This window comes from Mobula hypostoma, chromosome 3 (assembly GCF_963921235.1).
Source record: "Mobula hypostoma chromosome 3, sMobHyp1.1, whole genome shotgun sequence".
In the NCBI taxonomy this organism is placed as follows: Eukaryota; Metazoa; Chordata; class Chondrichthyes; order Myliobatiformes; family Myliobatidae; genus Mobula; species Mobula hypostoma.
This window is the reverse complement of record NC_086099.1, coordinates 156886356-156904401: the sequence shown is the minus strand read 5'-3', so window position 1 is coordinate 156904401 and position 18046 is coordinate 156886356. Positions and strand designations below refer to the sequence as shown.

At 40.4% G+C, this 18046-nt stretch overlaps 1 protein-coding gene across 3 annotated transcripts in view; it reads right to left on the bottom strand.

Annotated features, from left to right (window-relative positions):
- Positions 1-18046, bottom strand: part of LOC134344346 (polycystin-1-like protein 1) — a 241095-nt gene that overhangs the window by 61470 nt on the left and 161579 nt on the right. For all 3 annotated transcript variants that reach the window (XM_063043975.1, XM_063043977.1, XM_063043976.1), the window contains 8 exons: positions 17358-17444; positions 16387-16594; positions 13466-13572; positions 7154-7370; positions 5963-6136; positions 3364-3483; positions 349-424; positions 59-135 (listed from right to left, as the gene is read on the bottom strand). In XM_063043975.1, coding sequence (XP_062900045.1) covers positions 59-135; positions 349-424; positions 3364-3483; positions 5963-6136; positions 7154-7370; positions 13466-13572; positions 16387-16594; positions 17358-17444 — 1066 coding nt within the window. The remainder of the gene's footprint in view (positions 1-58; positions 136-348; positions 425-3363; positions 3484-5962; positions 6137-7153; positions 7371-13465; positions 13573-16386; positions 16595-17357; positions 17445-18046) is intronic.

The window sequence follows — 18046 nt, the reverse complement described above, 5'->3', positions numbered from 1 at the left end:
CTATTCTTTAATTAACTTGAGCAGAACTGTCAGGATCCATCTGAAACTTAGTTCTTACCTCATACTTTTTTCTCCATGCCTCCTGGGCCCACTGTTGTAAGCTCTGCCAGGACAGGAAGGATGCAATTGTACTATCTGAGAATAAGAGAACATCTCGATTAGCTGAAGATGTATCTTGCAACAAAGATTATTTAAACATTCAAAATAAGTTCTTTGTTGGTATAGTGTGAAATTCCCTCTTTCTTGTGTTGCACATCATTCAATATCTAGGACACTTCTCACTCTTTTTTCCTTGGGACAATTAATATCTTTGTTGATCACTCGAATATAATACTAATTTCTTGTTACCTTCAATGGAATATATATTGGATTCTCTTGTGGTCCCGTATTGCTCTTCAGTAGAAGTTTCCTGCAGTAATTTGACCTAAGTTAAAGAAAACATATCAAAAGGTGAATCACACATTTGAATTAAGTTTCTAACTGTTCTAAAACCTTTCACCAGCACAATTTGATAACTAGTAGGAATAAAAATGGAAGTTAGTTCAGTGTAGAGTTTCTGCAATTTTTATTGCCATTTTTAAAAGCCGACCCTGCCCACAAATTTGGCATTGTTCCCAAATAAAATCCTTGATCATGATTGATTTTGCTGCAAAACTGTGTAATTCACAGAAATCTTGTCACAAAAACATCTAAGTGATCAGCTGCACTAATCATTAGATACCGTTATCACAGTGGTAAATAAAATCAAGTCCAATGTCCTCAATTCCCAACTATTTTGACAAGTCTGTTTTGAGAATGACGAATAGTTTGAACACTTGCTGTTGCACACAGAAGTCACGTGGCTCTCAAAGGAAACAGCCTGCAGATTAATGTGGATCATGCAATTTAATGTGGATAAATGTGAAGTTATCCACTTTGGTGGCAAGAACAGGAAAACAGATTATTATCTGAATGGTGGCCGATTAGGAAAAGGGGAGGTGCAACGAGACCTGGGTGTCATTGTACACCAGTCATTGAAAGTGGGCATGCAGGTACAGCAGGCGGTGAAAAAGGCGAATGGTATGCTGGCATTCATAGCAAGAGGATTCGAGTACAGGAGCAGGGAGGTACTACTGCAGTTGTACAAGGCCTCGGTGAGACCACACCTGGAGTATTGTGTGCAGTTTTGGTCCCCTAATCTGAGGAAAGACATTCTTGCCATAGAGGGAGTACAAAGAAGGTTCACCAGATTGATTCCTGGGATGGCAGGACTTTCATATGAAGAAAGACTGGATGAACTAGGCTTGTACTCGTTGGAATTTAGAAGATTGAGGGGGGATCTGATTGAAACGTATAAAATTCTAAAGGGATTGGACAGGCTAGATGCAGGAAGATTGTTCCCGATATTGGGGAAGTCCAGAACGAGGGGTCACAGTTTAAGGATAAAGGGGAAGCCTTTTAGGACCGAGATTAGGAAAAACTTCTTCACACAGAGAGTGGTGAATCTGTGGAATTCTCTGCCACAGGGAACAGTTGAGGCCAGTTCATTGGCTATATTTAAGAGGGAGTTAGATATGGCCCTTGTGGCTAAAGGGATCGGGGGTATGGAGGGAAGGCCGGTACAGGGTTCTGAGTTGGATGATCAGCCATGATCATACTGAATGGCGGTGCAGGCTCGAAGGGCCAAATGGCCTACTCCTGCACCTATTTTCTATGTTTCTATGAGATGCTTTTATGCACTTTTTGAAACTGTGATAAAGTTCTCTGAAAAATGCTTCATTGAGTAATCAACTCAAGAATATTAAGTATGACATGGTTTATTTGTCAGAATTATTCATAAAGTTTAATGAATTTAATCTTCAAATGCAAGGACATAATGTGGATCTTATTAAAGTCAAATCAGTCATCACCATATTTCTGTTCAAGTTAACCCTAAAGTGCACCATTAGCCATTGCAACCTTTTCCAATTTCTGAGCCTCTCTGAGTTGGAAGAGATCGAAAAAATACCATATGATGATCTTCAAGAATACTGTGCCTACTAGGAGAGCTGCACAAAGACATGGAAGAGAGATTTCCCTTGATCCAAATTCAAGATTGGGTAATAAACCCATTGCTGAGCACCTGTAATGAGGAATTAACAGGAAGAATGGAGGAAGAACTGACCTCGCTACAAATTGACTTTGACCTGATGTTAAAAAAAAATCATATCGAGACATTTGGCTGCAGAAAGAAAACTCGGAACGCTATCTTGCACTGTGGAAAAAGGTCAAGATGTTCTTAATTTCATTTCCAACATCATACTTAGTGGAGCATGGTTTCAATGCAGTCACCCAACTTCTTTCAAAGCAACAAAATAGACTTCAAGTTACTGAACGTGGAGATCTAGGCCTCCCTCTGATTGACATTCAGCCAGATGTTGAGAAACTGATATGACTGCACCAAGCCCATCCATCTCATTGAAAGGTGAAAAAACAATAAAGTAGTAAATAACAAACAACACACATAAAAGTTTATGTGTGTTGCTTGAATTTCCAGCATCTGCAGAATTCCTGTTGTTTGCGTTTTTAAAGTAGTAAATAGTTGGATTACTAATGTACTGTATAAATTGCTCTAAAATTGTTGATGAAAATTGTTTTTACTATAATTAAATTTTAAAATAATTTTAGCTGTTGCTGTAAATAGATTTGAATAATTTTATAATTATTTCTCACTGCTTTGAATCTGCAGTCCTTGTTTTCTTTCACTGTGCATCATTAATCAAAATTCTTTATAGTTTTAATGTAATGGCCGGAAAGAGAGAAGGGGCACTGGGGATGTAGTCTAGTAGCCAAGGGGGCAAGAACCCAAAAAAGTTTGGGAATCACTGATTTAAAATTAACATAATTAACTGAACAAAAATTGCTCAATTTGCCCTCCTTCCAAAAGTAAGGTGATATTTTTCTGTCTGTTTTAATGGGACTCTTCCACATACAGATTTCCCAGGCTGAGAAGGAGAAAGCCTGTGAACATTCACACTGCCTGGTTGGACTTGCTGAGGAGCTGACTAGCGCTAAGTAGGGGAACCAGTTGCACTGGTAACAGGGCAGGTGTTGGTTAGGACAACATCTGCATCGGACTTCAAGACTTCCCCATGAATTGAGGGTACATCTGTCATTAGCAGCGGTATAAATCAGAAAATATGGCCCATATATTAATGCAGCAGATTAAGAAAACACTCTAAACCTTGCCCTTCGTCTCATCACGAGGCAAATTTTGGAGATTCTACGAAAATCTGGAATCTGATACAAATTGCAGTGCAGTTTGCCTCTAAATCAAAATGGTGAAACCATTATTATACCCTTAAACAATGAAAGATACAGGTTTAAAACAATGCATAATCTCACCTTGCTAAATCTGAATAGCAACGATAGTAACAATACAATTGGCAGAACTACTATAGTGGTAATCAAGCCAGTAACTAAGGAGGCAGCTGAGACATCAATGAGACCCAATTCAGCAGTGTACTGGAAATGAAAAGAAATATTTAACAATATAAGAATCATTCATGAGACAATTATAGGATGGAGGACAAAAATAAACCTATTATGGAGCCAAAGAGAAATTGTCAGGTAAATGCAGATAACCTGACTGAACAGTTATATTAGATTAATAATTGTGCTATTACTTTGCATTTGTTCACAGAAAGGAAGAACAGGATGTGAAGATAAAATGGTTAAGTTATGGAGAAAAGATAAAGGTAAAGCAACATAGACATTGGTCATAACCATTCAATCTGCCTTTATTCAGGAGCAGCACAAGACCACAGGATAGTGTTGGTGTTGTACTATCACTGTTCATTGGGGAATCTGGACCATGTGCAGCCAGATGGAATTGGCTTAGATTGGCTTCATGGCCAGTGCAGACGTGGTGAGTTAAAGGGTTTGTTCCCACATGGTACTGTTCTGTTCTATGTTTTATACATCCTAATTCATTTCAGGCTCTAATGGAATACAGCAGTAATCATTCGGTGTAGAGAAAGGAAAAGAGGAAAAAAAAACGATCACAAAGAACATGCAGATAAATGGAAAAGACACAAAAATAGTATATCTTCAAGAAAAATATAGAAAACATTGAAATAAAAACTAAAGAATAAAAAAACTTACTGGAATTCAGCATCAATCACTTCCATTAAACCTGCAATATAGTGGCAGCATCTGTATTGCAGGATAAATGCAACTGACTTAGTTCACTTCCAAGATTCAGCTCCATTGATTTCAGTGGAATCAAGTTTCTGCTTCATTTTACGTTTAGTATTAGAACACTGTACATTGTTCAGTACAACATAAGAACAGTTCCTTCAGCAGCAACAATGACACCAAATTAATCTCATCTGCCTGAACATATCTGTATTCCTCTACTCCTTGCCTGCTCATGTGCCTGTCTAAATGCCTCTTGAACCTTGCTATCATAACTGGTTCCACCACTTCCCGTCAGTGCATTCCAGGCACTCTGGTGTAAAAACCCTACCTTATAGACCTCTTTCAAAAATTTCCCTTCTCACTTTAAACTAATGCCCTCTAGTGTTTGACATTTCCACCCTAGGAAAAGATTCTGACTTTCTACCCTATTTATGCTTCTCATAATTTTATATACAGTCGACCCTCCTTATCCGCGACTGATTGGTTCTGGGACCCCTCGTGTATATCAAAAAACGCGGATCCTCAAGTCCTTTATTCAACCTGTCACAAGGCAGTGGACCTTAGGACCCAGTGGAACCCGGGACCTTATTTAACCTGTCTCAGTGCAGTGGACATGAGGACCCAGCGGCAGAGCTCTGAATCCGCAGTGTCTCTGTTCACGAAAATAATCACGATCGCGATTTAAAATAAAGTGGAAATAATAAAGCGCTCGGAAAGAGGTGAAACCCCACCAGTCATTGGAAAAACGTTAGGCTACATTCGGTCAATGATCTGAACAATTTTAAAGGATAAAGTGAGAAAGGCCCCGCCCTGATGAAAGCTACAATTATCACTAAGCAATGCAATGGTTTAATTATTGGATTTTGGGGTTTTGGGTTTTTGATCCTTCACATCAACCCGGCATGGATAGAGAATGCACTCGGGAGCGGTCTGTCACTGGATCGAACTTGGGAACTTCCGTTCCCGAGCCCGGCGCTGAAACATGTGTTTCTTAAGGGTTTTATATGCATAGAAAGGTAAAATATATTCTATATACTAAGACAAAGGTTTGACTAACTGACGCTAAGTAATACCGGATGTACCTATTCCGACTTACTTAGTAAGAGAACTTCTGGGTTTTTTTCGATCCTGAACCAGGATAACCCACACACATCCTCCTGTATACTTTAAATCATCCCTAGATTACTTATAATACCTAATACAATGTAAATGCTGTGTAAATAATTGTTATACTGCATTGACAAGAAAAAAAAGTCTGTACATGCTCAAACAACAAGTGCTGGAAGAGCACTTCCGGGTTTTCTCGATTCGTGGCTTTGAATTCGCGCATGCAGAACTCGCAGATAAGGAGGGCCGACTGTACTTCTCTCAGTATTGCCTCTCAGATTGTCCAGACAAAACAATCTAAGATTGTCCCATCTCTCCGCGTAACCAATACTCTCCAAACTATGCAACATCCTGGTTCTTTCCAAGCCTCCACATCTTTCCTGTAAATGAGAAATGCACAAAATACTCCAAGTTGGACTTATCAAACTTCTATACTTCCCATGACATTCCAGTATTTTTACTCAATACCCCGAGCGATACAGGCACCAGAAGATGAACTTTTACCTTAGCTTACAATTTGATCAGAATATTCATCAGACTAGTAAAGGTCTGAATTGGACTCCAAAGACTTTGATCAACCCAAAAGTAGAGCTTCATCACCATTTTCAAAATATAACTACATCACCTGATAGTAACGCACAGCATGATCATAATTTTGAAAGCAAGATGAATATTGAAGTTAGCTAAGATATTTCACCTCCTCGTTCTTGATGCTGGTCAGCACAGCATTGAGACACATATAACCCAACAGAAGGCAAAGGCAGATGCTGAGGCGTTGAGTATGTGTAAAAGAGCTATAGGATGGGCGACTGTATACCGATCCCCACATGTGATAGTCTTCCAGATACTCAGTTAGTTTACTATAGAGAAGCTGTAAAAAACAAGAATATCTCATTAATTGAAACCATTAAATGTTTTAATAAAATCTGTTTCACAGAGAACATAAATCAGGTTTTGCAGCATGTGGCATTTTGCATATACAAAGCACAGAATACAATATTTATGCATGACCTTTTCCCTTTTAAATGTCTCAACATTTTTAAAGCTGTGACCTTTCATAGTATAATTATCTCGAAAATTCATTGACTGTACAAAGCTTATGAAATACAAAATTAGTGCAGAGAACAAAAATGCATCATTTTAAACAGTTACAAAATATGAAACTTGTCTTTAGATTGTCAATGATTTTGACATATAGAAGAGCGACTGTGGGTTGAATTAAGAAGTTGTCACAGCACAAAGGAACACACTTGGCCAGATACATCCATGACAACTCCCATGAGAAGAATCTATGCAGTCCATTCCTCCTGCTGTTACCCACAGCCACAAAGTTAATTATTTCTCTAGTGCTTTTTTGATTCCCCTTTTAAAACTCTGAATGGCTCAATTTCCTTCAATCCATTAGCTCCAGATCACCATCACTCTTAATATAAAAAACGCTTTTCCTCACATCTCCTCTGTATCTGCTTGTTCTCACTTTAAATCAGGGGTTACCAACCCCTTGCCGAGTAAAATTGGTCCATGGCATAAAAAAGGTTGGGAACCCCTGCTTTAAATTAATCGCCACTGGTCCTTGAACCATCAGCTGAAAGATGGTTTATAGCAAAATCGTAGCAGTTTCAGCTGTGTATGAAATTTGTTGCCAGAATATTAAACGCATACCCTAGCTTAAGACTTTACTGCATTATGATTAGGATCAGTCAGCACTCAAATTTCGGAGTTGCCACACCATCAGCAATGTCACAATTTGTTAAAATCCAAAGGTTCCTACGTCTTAATTAAATTCACTCGTGTCACAAAACATGCATTCAGCCAAAAGTTTCATTCTTAATTTGCAAGGTCAATACATGTTAACATTGATAGTTATCTTAGAAAAATAATACATTACTTTCTTAAAGCCAGGTGCATGGATGAGTGAGACCAGTTCTCGTTCTACTTTTCCATCTCCTTCATCTGCCGCAAGCCAGCATTCAGCAGGAAAGAACCAGCACGTACCAATTAGCATGTCCTTAACAATCACAGAGGTAACATACCAGCTAGGAGAGTAACCACCGTTATTGTGCCAAAGATGAACCTTCCAAATTGGACCAAGGTTATCTGGAACACTAAGAAAGATTTTTAACTACTTTCATGGAACGTAAAACTCTAGTCAGGCACAATTTTCATTTAAACAATGCTTAGAGAATGTAGGACAAAAGTTGGTTGCTATTTAAAAAAAATATATATCTTTCTTAAGTAAATGCAACAATTTTATCTTAATTTACACTTAACAGTTTAATCCCAAAACCTCTGGTAATTTGTGAAGCAAAGTGATTTACAGTAAGGGGCCAGGATAAAACAAAGCGAGGTACCCTTGACCTCTGTGCTGTCTCCAGAGGAGAAAGTGCAATCAGTAGACCACTTCCATCATGCAGGAATTTATAAGGAAAGGAGTGTTAAAAATATGGTGAAACAAATAAAATTTTTAAGGAATATATTAGTTATAGCATAAATATTAACAATGCTGCATGTCAGAATCAGTAAACAATCATGAAATGCAATTATACTTCTGTTTTGGAGCAGGAACTGTCAAGGCACCAAATTATGTCCATATGCCTAGTCTTCCACAGGTAGGCCAGGTAAGCCCCAAGGAAAACATATTGAGAAATGAAGAACACTGAATGGTATTGCTGATGCTGAAGGCAATCTGCTAGATCAGTCCATGGCTTGAAAACAGTTGGGAAACCCTGTACTAGGAAGACCTCAATGAAAGATGCATGTTTCTGAGACACTCTGATGATACTGATGCTGAAAGGATGTTTCCAATCATGGGGAGAAAACTCAGGGAAAGGTACAAAGTGTCAGAACAGGGTGTTGCAAATGTAAGACAGAAATGAAGTTATGAATCTTTAGATTATAGATTATGAATTTATAGGATTCTCTACCCACAGAGCTGCGGAGGGCAAATCATTGAGTTTATTCAAGGCCGTGACAGACTCTATGTAATACTGTTTAATGAGTGTGAGGCAGAAAATGCCAAGTTCAGATTGGCTTTGATCTGGTCAACTCCATCTACTATTTCTTAAGCTATAATGACATTTGTCACAAACTATTCAGTGACTCTAAAAAGTATTCACCCCACCCCCCCCGCCCCCGGAAGTTTTCATGCTTTATTGTTTTACAACATTGAATCACAATGAATTTAGTTTGACACTGATCAACAGTAAAAGGTTCTTTTGTCTCAAAGTGAAAATAGTTCTCTACGTGTAAACACGAGGAATTCTGCAGATGCTGGAAATTCAAGCAACACACAACAAAGTTGCTGGTGAACGCAGCAGGCCAGGCAGCATCTCTAGGAAGAGGTACAGTTGACATTACGAGCCGAGGCCCTTCGTCAGGACTAACTGAAGGAAGAGCTAGTAAGAGATTTGAAAGTGGGAGGGGGAGATCCAAAATGATAGGAGGAGGGGGAGGGATGGAGCCAAGAGCTGGACAGGTGATTGGAAAAGGGATATGAAAGGATCATGGGACAGGAGGCCCAGGGAGAAGGAAAAGGGGGGGGGGAACCCAGAGGATGGGCAAGGGGTATAGTCAGAGGGACAGAGGGAGAAAAAGGAGAGAGAGAGAAAGAATGTGTAAATAAATAACGGATGGGGTACGAGGGGGAGGTGGGGCATTAGCGGAAGTTAGAGAAGTCAATGTTCATACCATCAGGTTGGAGGCTACCCAGACGGAATATAAGTGTTGTTCCTCCAACTTGAGTGTGGCTTCATCTTTACAGTAGAGGAGGCCGTGGATAGACATATCAGAATGGGAATGGGACGGGTATTAAAATGTGTGGCCACTGGGAGATACTGCTTTCTCTGGCGGACAGAGCGTAGGTGTTCAGCAAAACGATCTCCCAGTCTGCGTCGGGTCTCGCCAATATATAGAAGGCCACATCCGGAGCACCGGACGCAGTATATCACCCCAGCCGACTCACAGGTGAAGTGTCGCCTCACCTGGAAGGACTGTCTGGGGCCCTGAATGGTGGTAAGGGAGGAAGTGTAAGGGCATGTGTAGCACTTGTTCCGCTTACAAGGATAAGTACCAGGAGGGAGATCAGTGGGGAGGGATGGAGGGGATGAATGGACAAGGGAGTTGCATAGGGAGCGATCCCTGTGGAAAGCAGAGAGATGGGGGGAGGGAAAGATGTGCATAGTGGTGGGATCCCATTGGAGGTGGCAGCAGTTACGGAGAATAATATGTTGGACCCGGAGGCTGGTGAGGTGATAGGTGAGGACCAGGGGAACCCTATTCCTAGTGGGGTGACGGGAGGATGGAGTGAGAGCAGATGTGCATGAAATGGGGGAGATGCGTTTGAGAGCAGAGTTGATGGTGGAGGAAGGGAAGCCCCGTTCTTTAAAAAAGGAGGACATCTCCCTCGTCCTGGAATGAAAAGCCTCATCCTGAGAGCAGATGCAGCGGAGACGGAGGAATTGCGAGAAGGGGATGGCATTTTTGCAAGAGACAGGGTGAGAAGAGGAATAGTCCAGATAGCTGTGAGAGTCAGTAGGCTTATAGTAGACATCAGTAGATAAGCTGTCTCCAGAGATAGAGACAGAAAGATCTAGAAAGGGGAGGGAGGTGTCAGAAATGGACCAGGTAAACTTGAGGGCAGAGTGAAAGTTGGAGGGAAAGTTAATGAAGTCAACGAGCTCAGCATGCGTGCGGGAAGCAGCGCCAATGCAGTCGTCGATATAGTGAAGGAAAAGTGGGGGACAGATACCAGAATAGGTATGGAACATAGATTGTTCCACAAACCCAACAAAAAGGCAGGCAGAGCTAGGACCCATACGGGTGCCCATAGCTACACCTTTAGTTTGGAGGAAGTGGGAGGAGCCAGAGGAGAAATTATTAAGAGTAAGGACTAATTCCGCTAGACGGAGCAGAGTGGTGGTAGAGGGGAACTGATTGGGTCTGGAATCCAAAAAGAAGCGGAGAGCTTTGAGACCTTCCTGATGGGGTATGGAAGTATACAGGGACTGGACATCCATGGTGAAAATAAAGCGGTGGGGGCCAGGGAACTTAAAATCATCGAAAAGTTTAAGAGCATGAGAAGTGTCACGAACATAGGTCGGAAGGGATTGAACAAGGGGTGATAAAACCGTGTCGAGGTATGCAGAAACGAGTTCGGTGGGGCAGGAGCAAGCTGAGACAAAAGGTCTGCCAGGACAGGCAGGTTTGTGGATCTTGGGTAGGAGGTAGAAACTGGAAGTGCGGGGTGTGGGAACTATAAGATTGATAGCAGTGGATGGGAGATCCACTGAGCGGATAAAGTCGGTGATGGTGTGGGAGACAATGGCCTGGTGCTCCTTAGTGGGGTCACAATTGAGGGGTAAATAAAAGGAGGTATCCGCGAGTTGTCGCTGTGCCTCGGCAAGGTAGAGGTCAGTATGCCAGACTACTACAGCACCCACTTATCGGCAGGTTTAATAGTAAGGTTAGGATTAGTGTGGAATGAGTGGAGAGCAGAGCGTTCGGAAGGAGTAAGGTTGGAATGGGGACAAGGTGCGGTGAAGTCGAGACGGTTGAGGTCCCGTCGGCAGTTAGTGATAAAGAGATCCAGAGCAGGCAGAAGACCAGAGCGGGGTGTCCATGAAGAGGAGGAGGGTTGAAGACAGGAGAAGGGGTCATCGGTGGGGGTGGAAGAGTCCTTGCCGAAGAAATAGGCTCGGAGACGGAGACGGCGGAAGAAGAGTTCCGCATCATGGTGAACGCGGAACTCGCTGAGGTGTGAGCGAAGGGGAACAAAGGTGAGGCCCTTACTGAGGACAGAGCGTTCTGCCTCAGGCAGTTGAAGGTCGGAGGGGATGGTAAAGACCCGGCACGGATGAGAGCTGGGATCAGAGGGGGGACGGGGGAGGCTGGGGGTGTCAATGGAGAGGGGAGGGTTGGGGTGAGAGGAAGATGGAGCCTCTGAGGGCCCAGGAGCTGACGATGGGATCTGAGGGAGACGGGGTTGCAGAGTGGTAGTGGGGGAAGGGGAGACGGGAGGCACAATAGCAGCTTTGTAGTTCTCTACAAAGTGATTGAAATTAATCACAAATGTAAAACACAAAATAATTGATTGCATAAGTATTCATTCCTCCCTCCCCTTTGATATGACACACCAAATCATCACTGGTGTAGCCAATTGGTTTTAGAAGTCACATAATCGGTTAAATGGAGATCTTGTTTTGGAGTCCTGTGTAGTCAAGGTGTTTCAACTGACTGTAGTAAAAATACAACTGTATCTGGAAGGTCCAACTGCTGGTGAGTCAGTAACCTAGCAAAAAACTACACTATGAAAATAAAAGAACACTCCAAGCAACTCTGAGAGAAGGTTATTGGAAAGCACAAGTCAGGAAATGAATACAAGAAAATTTCCAAGTCACTGACTATCCCTTGGAGTACAGTTAAGTCAATCATCAAGAAATAGAAAAAATGTGGCACAGCCGTAAATCTGCCTCGAGCAGTCTGTCCTCAAAAACTGAGAGACCGTGCAAGAAGGGGACTAGTGAGGAAGGCCATCAAGCGATCTATGACAACTCTGGAGGAGTTACAAGCCTCAGTGGCTGAGATGGGAGAGACTGCACATACAGCAACTTTTGTCCCGGTGCTTCACCAGTTGCAGCTTTTTGGGAGAGTAGCAAAGAGAAAGTCATTGTTGAAAAAAAAACACATGAAATCTCAGCTAGGGTTTGCCAGAAGGCATGTGGGAGACTCTGAAGTCAGCTGGAAGAAGGTTCTATGGTCTGATGAAACCTAAATTGAGATTTTTGACCATCAGACTAAACACAATGTTTAGCGTAAGCCAAGCACCACACATCATCAAAAACACACCATCCTTTCTGTGAAGCATGGTGGTGGCTGCATCATGCTGTGGAGGTGCTTCACTGCAGCAGGCCCTGGAAGGTTTGTGAAGGTGGAGGGTAAAATAAATGCAGCATAATACAGGGAAATCCTGGAGGAAAACCTGATGCAGTCTGCAAGAGAACTGCATTTTGGGAGAAGATTTGTTTTCCAGCAAGACAATGACCCCAAGCTTAAAACGAAAACTACACAGTATTGGTTTAAGAACAACAATGCTAATGTCCTGGAGTGGCCAAATCAGAGTCCAGACCTCAATCCAATTGAGAATTTGTGGCTGGACTTGAAAAGGGCTGTTCACTCATGCTCCCCATGCAATCTGACAGAGCTTGAGCAGCTTCGTAGAGAAGAATGGGAAAAATTGCAGTGTCCAGATATGCAAAGCTGATAGAGACCTATCCACACAGACATGAGGCTGTAATTGCTGCCTTTGACACGGAAGAGTCTTTTTCTGTTGATCAGTGTCAAAAAAGTCAAATTAAATTCATTGTGATTCAATGTTGTAAAACAATAAAATATGAAAACTTCCAAGGGGGGGTGAATACTTTTTATAGGCACTGTATAAGTTAAGCAGATAAGCATAAAATAGATAAGGTAAATAACACCTTTCCAAGCTACTGTATGAAAAGAGAGCGAGGGGGCTATATAGAAAGCTATTCTGCAAAAACTAGAAGAAACTAAAAGGACTGTCAAGGTAATTTCCATCCAAATTTCCCGGGACAGACAAACAAGGTCATAAAATACTTGGATCTCAAAAACTGTGGCGTCTAAAGGTTAATTAATTATCTGGAAGTGATTGCCTTTATTGATTTATATCTTTTATATCACAAACAGTTCACAAGACGAGAGTTTAAAAGTATATCATGAAGGAAGTGAATAAATCTACAATCAAAGTAATTCAAAGAAAATAGGCCATGGGGAGGATTAATAACAGGGATGTAAGCAGGTCGAACAGGATTTATGGAGGGATAAGTAAATATTAGCAAATTTATCATCCATAACATAGAATTCTTTTAGCATCAGTAGAAAGGCTCATTTTTATCATGACCATTATGATAGACAGTATTCCTTCAGGCGATTGAAAGCATCACACCATCATATGAAATAGAATGTACTTATTTGGTCTGTTGTTATGCTTAATTGATGTTCCCATTGGCCGATAGATTGGGAAGGGTTGTGAATGTGCTGAAAATGTGTTATAAAAATGCAAGGCATCACTTAACACACAGGCACCAAATAAGCAAAGGATTTAAACTCATTTACTTTAAATCACCTAATGAGCTGAATACAAAGAAGTATTTTGGTCCAGTTCACCTCTTACATGTAGTACCTCATTATAAATGTGTATCTCGAATTCCTCTCAAATAATTGCTTCTCAGAGTGGTATAACTCTCTAGTTTCAGAAACACCATCTTCTCCATAAAGTTTGATATATACCTAAAAATAGTTCAGATTGGTTATCAAACATGACTGTAACTGTTAGAATAACCATTCTGAAAAGCTAAAATTAAAAGGTCAAAGTAATTTTATAATAAAAGTACATATATATCACCATATACAACCCCATGATTCATTTCCTTGTGGGCATACTCAATAAATCTAATAACCATAATAGAATCAATGAAAGATCACACCCATCAGGGTGGACAACCAATGTGCAAAAGACAACAAACTGCAAATACAAAAGAAGAAAAAGAAACATTAATAATAAACAAGTAATAAATAGTGAAATCATGAGATGATGAGTCCTTGAAAGTTGTGGGAACAGTTCAGTGATGGGGCAAGTGAGATTGAGTGAATTTATCCCCTCTGTTTCAAGACCCTGATGTTGAGGGCATAATAACTGTTCCTGAACCTCATGGTATGCATCCTCAGGTTCCTGTACCAGCTTTTTGATGTCAGCATCGAGAAGAGTGGTGGAGGTCCCTGATGAGGGTTGCCACTTTCCTGTAACAGCATTCCTTGTAGATGTGCTCAATGGTGGGGAGTGCTTTATTCGAGATGGACTGGGCTGTATCCACTACTTTTTGTAGGATTTTCTATTCAAGGGCATTGGTGTTTCCATACCAGGCTGTGATGTAGCCAGTCAATATACTCTCCACTGCATATCTATAGGAGTTTGCCAAAGTTTTAGATGTCATGCCAAATCTTCGCAAACTTCTAAGGAGTAGAGGTGCTGCTGTGTTTTCTTTGTAATTGCACCTACGTGCCAGGCCCAGGACAGGTCCTCTGAAATGATAACAGTGAGGAATTTAAAGTTGCTGGCACTCTCCACTCTGATCCCTCGATGAGGACTGGCTCATGGACCTCCGGTTTTCTCCTCCTGGTCAATAATCAGCTCCTCGGTCTTGCTGACATTGAGTGAGAGATTGTTGTTGTGGCACCACTTAGCCATATTTTCAATCTCCCTCCTATCTGCTAGCCACACACTCATAAGTGCAAAACAAGTCGAGCAGGGGGCTAAACACACAGCCCTATGGTGCACCTATGCTGACGGAGATTGTGGAGGAGACATTGCTGCCAATCTGAACTGGCTGTGGTCTGCAAGTGAGGAAACTGAGGATGTATATCATGTGAACAACAGGAATTCTGCAGATGCTGGAAATTCAAGCAACATACATCAAAGTTGCTGGTGTTTTTATGTTAACAAGACACACCAAACTAGCACTCCACTCTTGTATTGAAGAGTTAATTAAGGTGTTAATTATGCTGTATTCTGCTCACAAATGCTTATTAGTTCTGCATGATATGAATGTTGTAGCGTTAACCGGTTAAACACTTGCTGCATTTGATGTTCCAAAAATGGACTGTGGCATCTAACTTCGGTCGATTTACTGGATTATGTCTAGAGGGAGAAGGTCACTAAACAAACACTTCACTTACTGTATATTATTACACTGTCCATCTGCTTGTACAGATTTACCAGCAGTTTAGTTTGAGAATTACAGAAGTTCAAAAGCATTACTGTGGTACTGTTATCTCCCAGCAGATTTAACTCTGGTCTCACTTGCTGTCTATGTGGAATTTGCACATTCTGCCTGTAACTATGTAAATTTCTGCTAGGTGCTCCTATTTCCTTGAAACTTACAAAGATGGGCTGGTAGGTTTTCTGTTACTGTATGGTACTCCGCAGGGTACTTGTGATGAAAGAATCAGAGGTGTATTGAAGGGGAAATAGGCCATACTGAGACAAGGAGATTCAAGATTGTTTAATGTAATTTCTCGTACACAAATATAAAGAAGAATGGAATTGTCCTTCCTCCGGATCTGATGCAGCACAGAAGACAAAGAACACAACAATAATAAAATAACACAATAAATATAAATATGTAAGATAGCGTATATACATAGATTGATTGTATGTCCATAAAATGAAGCTAGGCTGGACACAGAAGGTGACTGTGACAGGAAATAATTAAGTAATACTGGAGTAAGTGAGTGGAGGTGTTGATCAGTCTTACTGCTTGGGGAAAAACAGTTTTTGAGTCTGGTGTGGGGGGAGAAATGTTGGGAGGATGTTGGGGGTGAGGAATGTTGGGACTTCTAAGAGCTGGTTTTGCTACAATGGGCCAAATAGCTTCCTTCTGTGCTACAGTATAATACATGGGGACAATAACAGATTTGACGTATGCCTAGTTGCTGTAGTCAGACAGCAATAAGAATGTGCTTGCACATGAATGGCTAAAAAAAAGTGAAAAAATCTGATAATAAGCCCTATAAGAGGATCATTTTTTTTGTGTGTGCCATACTCTGCCAGAGCCCCAGTGACCAGTTTTCAAGTGGTTGTCTTGGAGGAAAGATTCTGTGAGTGGTTCCCCTAGTCCTTCTCACGGCGCAGTTTTTTTTTTACGAGGCCGAGTTGTGAGCTCGATACTCAACCCGGCACGGATGGAAAGCGTGCCCAGGAGCGGCCCGACTGGGTTCGAACTTGGGAACCTTTGTTCTGGAGTCCGGCGCTGATGTCACTGCACCACCAGCCAGACCCAAAGAGAGGATCATAAGACAGATATTGTTGAGCAGGGTCATTTGGTCTAATGCACATGATATTCCTATAAAATATATACTTAAGTTCACACCATTTTATTCCTTTAAATACATTTGTGTTCTATTGTCCATCCAGAAGAACACATGGAATTAATCATTTGTTTTGTAGAACAATACTTTCTACTTTCTTATATCTCTTTGATAACTTGATACTGCCAATGCTAAATTACAGAAAGACAACATGATTTTAAGAAGGACATAAAATACCTTGGCAGTGGTTCCAGCCTTTGTCCTGAAGCCGGTCTCCACAATGATTGCATAAAGATACTGGTCAGCGGGAGCATTGTCTTGCAATACAATGAGTTTAGGTTTTGTCTCAAGGACAAGATCCTTATGCTTATACAAGATAACCAGCAGAAGGTAGAAGGTCAGTGCGAACAGAACAGTGATACAAGTGACGTAGTTTTCAACAGCACTGCCAAAGCAAGAAATAAATAATGATGAATCTCCAAAAACATAGATGACTATCAGAAATATAGACAATAGGGTTATTTTGCCATCTGGCCTGAATTAATAACATTTTTAATATTCATTAGCTGACTGGGTTCTATTAAAGTAATATTTATTCATTACACAAGTATTGAGTATTGGAATATTTTAATAAAAACTAAACTGGGATGCATACTTGTTTGTAATCTCAAATTTAGGATAATCAGTACCATAGTCTAAAGCTTAGAAAAGTTGCCAAGTAAAAGTCAAGAGGTAAAAATAACTGAAAATAAATAAGAAGAGCACTTGCTTCCTAAAATTGGAAAAGATACAGCAGAGCAAAGGAGATAACATGGATTTTGCTAATAAAGTACAATCAGCAATCAGCATAGTGATTCAGTACTTGGAACCTCAAAGTGTATTCAGTTTATTTTGTTTTTGCAAATGTAGCCATGAGTGTAAAGTTTATATAATCTCAAGTGGACAGTCCAATAGTATGAAATCTCTATATCAAATTGAAGATTTGATCTCCAATATGTCTATTATACCAATTTCAGAATATTCCTAATTTATCAATGAAAGGAATTTTTATTTAATTTTGCCTTTTCTCTACTGACACATTTGCTTGTAATAATCCAGTGCTGATATTAGACAAATTCTATTCACTGTATATAATTAATTATGCAAATAATCAGTTCCAGAGGGCATAAGTATTAAGACAGTATATCCTTAATTGTTGTGATACCCACCTGATAAACATCAATATATCTGTGAATTTGACATCTTTCATCTTAACCGACTGATGTGCAACTGTAAATGTTGTCATGTGGTTGCAGCTAATTAAAAATTAAAAAATTAAGTATTATATATTTATCTAAAAGATGACAGAAATAACCATTTGGAAAAGAGCAAAAGCATCAAACATGAACTTTAATTCATTTAATCTGACCGATGTGGATTAATTTTGCATTTTACAGTACAAACTGTGAGTAAAACAAAACAGTGAAAGCTTTTGTGGAACTCATCTAAGTAAAGTTGCATTTTGCTTTCCTCATTATAATTATTTGTTCCACTCAGAATGAAAATTAATGAGCATTAATTAGCACAAATTACAAATAAAACAGCAAAGGTCTTTGGGTCAGAATCTGTAACCAATGGTGTGCCTCTCGCCTTTCCTGCCTTATTTACACAATTCCTGGGACATCTCCCTGAGAAAATCTGCCTCCATCCCTGGTGCCAAAGCTCAATGCGGAAGCAGTGACTTTCAGTTTGTAAATCGCACTGTGGAACGAGGAGATAAAACAAACCTGATTCTCAAAACAACTGAAAATACAGTTTCTTGTCCATTTAACCTTATTCTTGACATAAACAGCTATTAAGTTTGCAAACCTATGGATGTTTTGAAAATACCCGTTATTAAAATCATATACAACAAAAA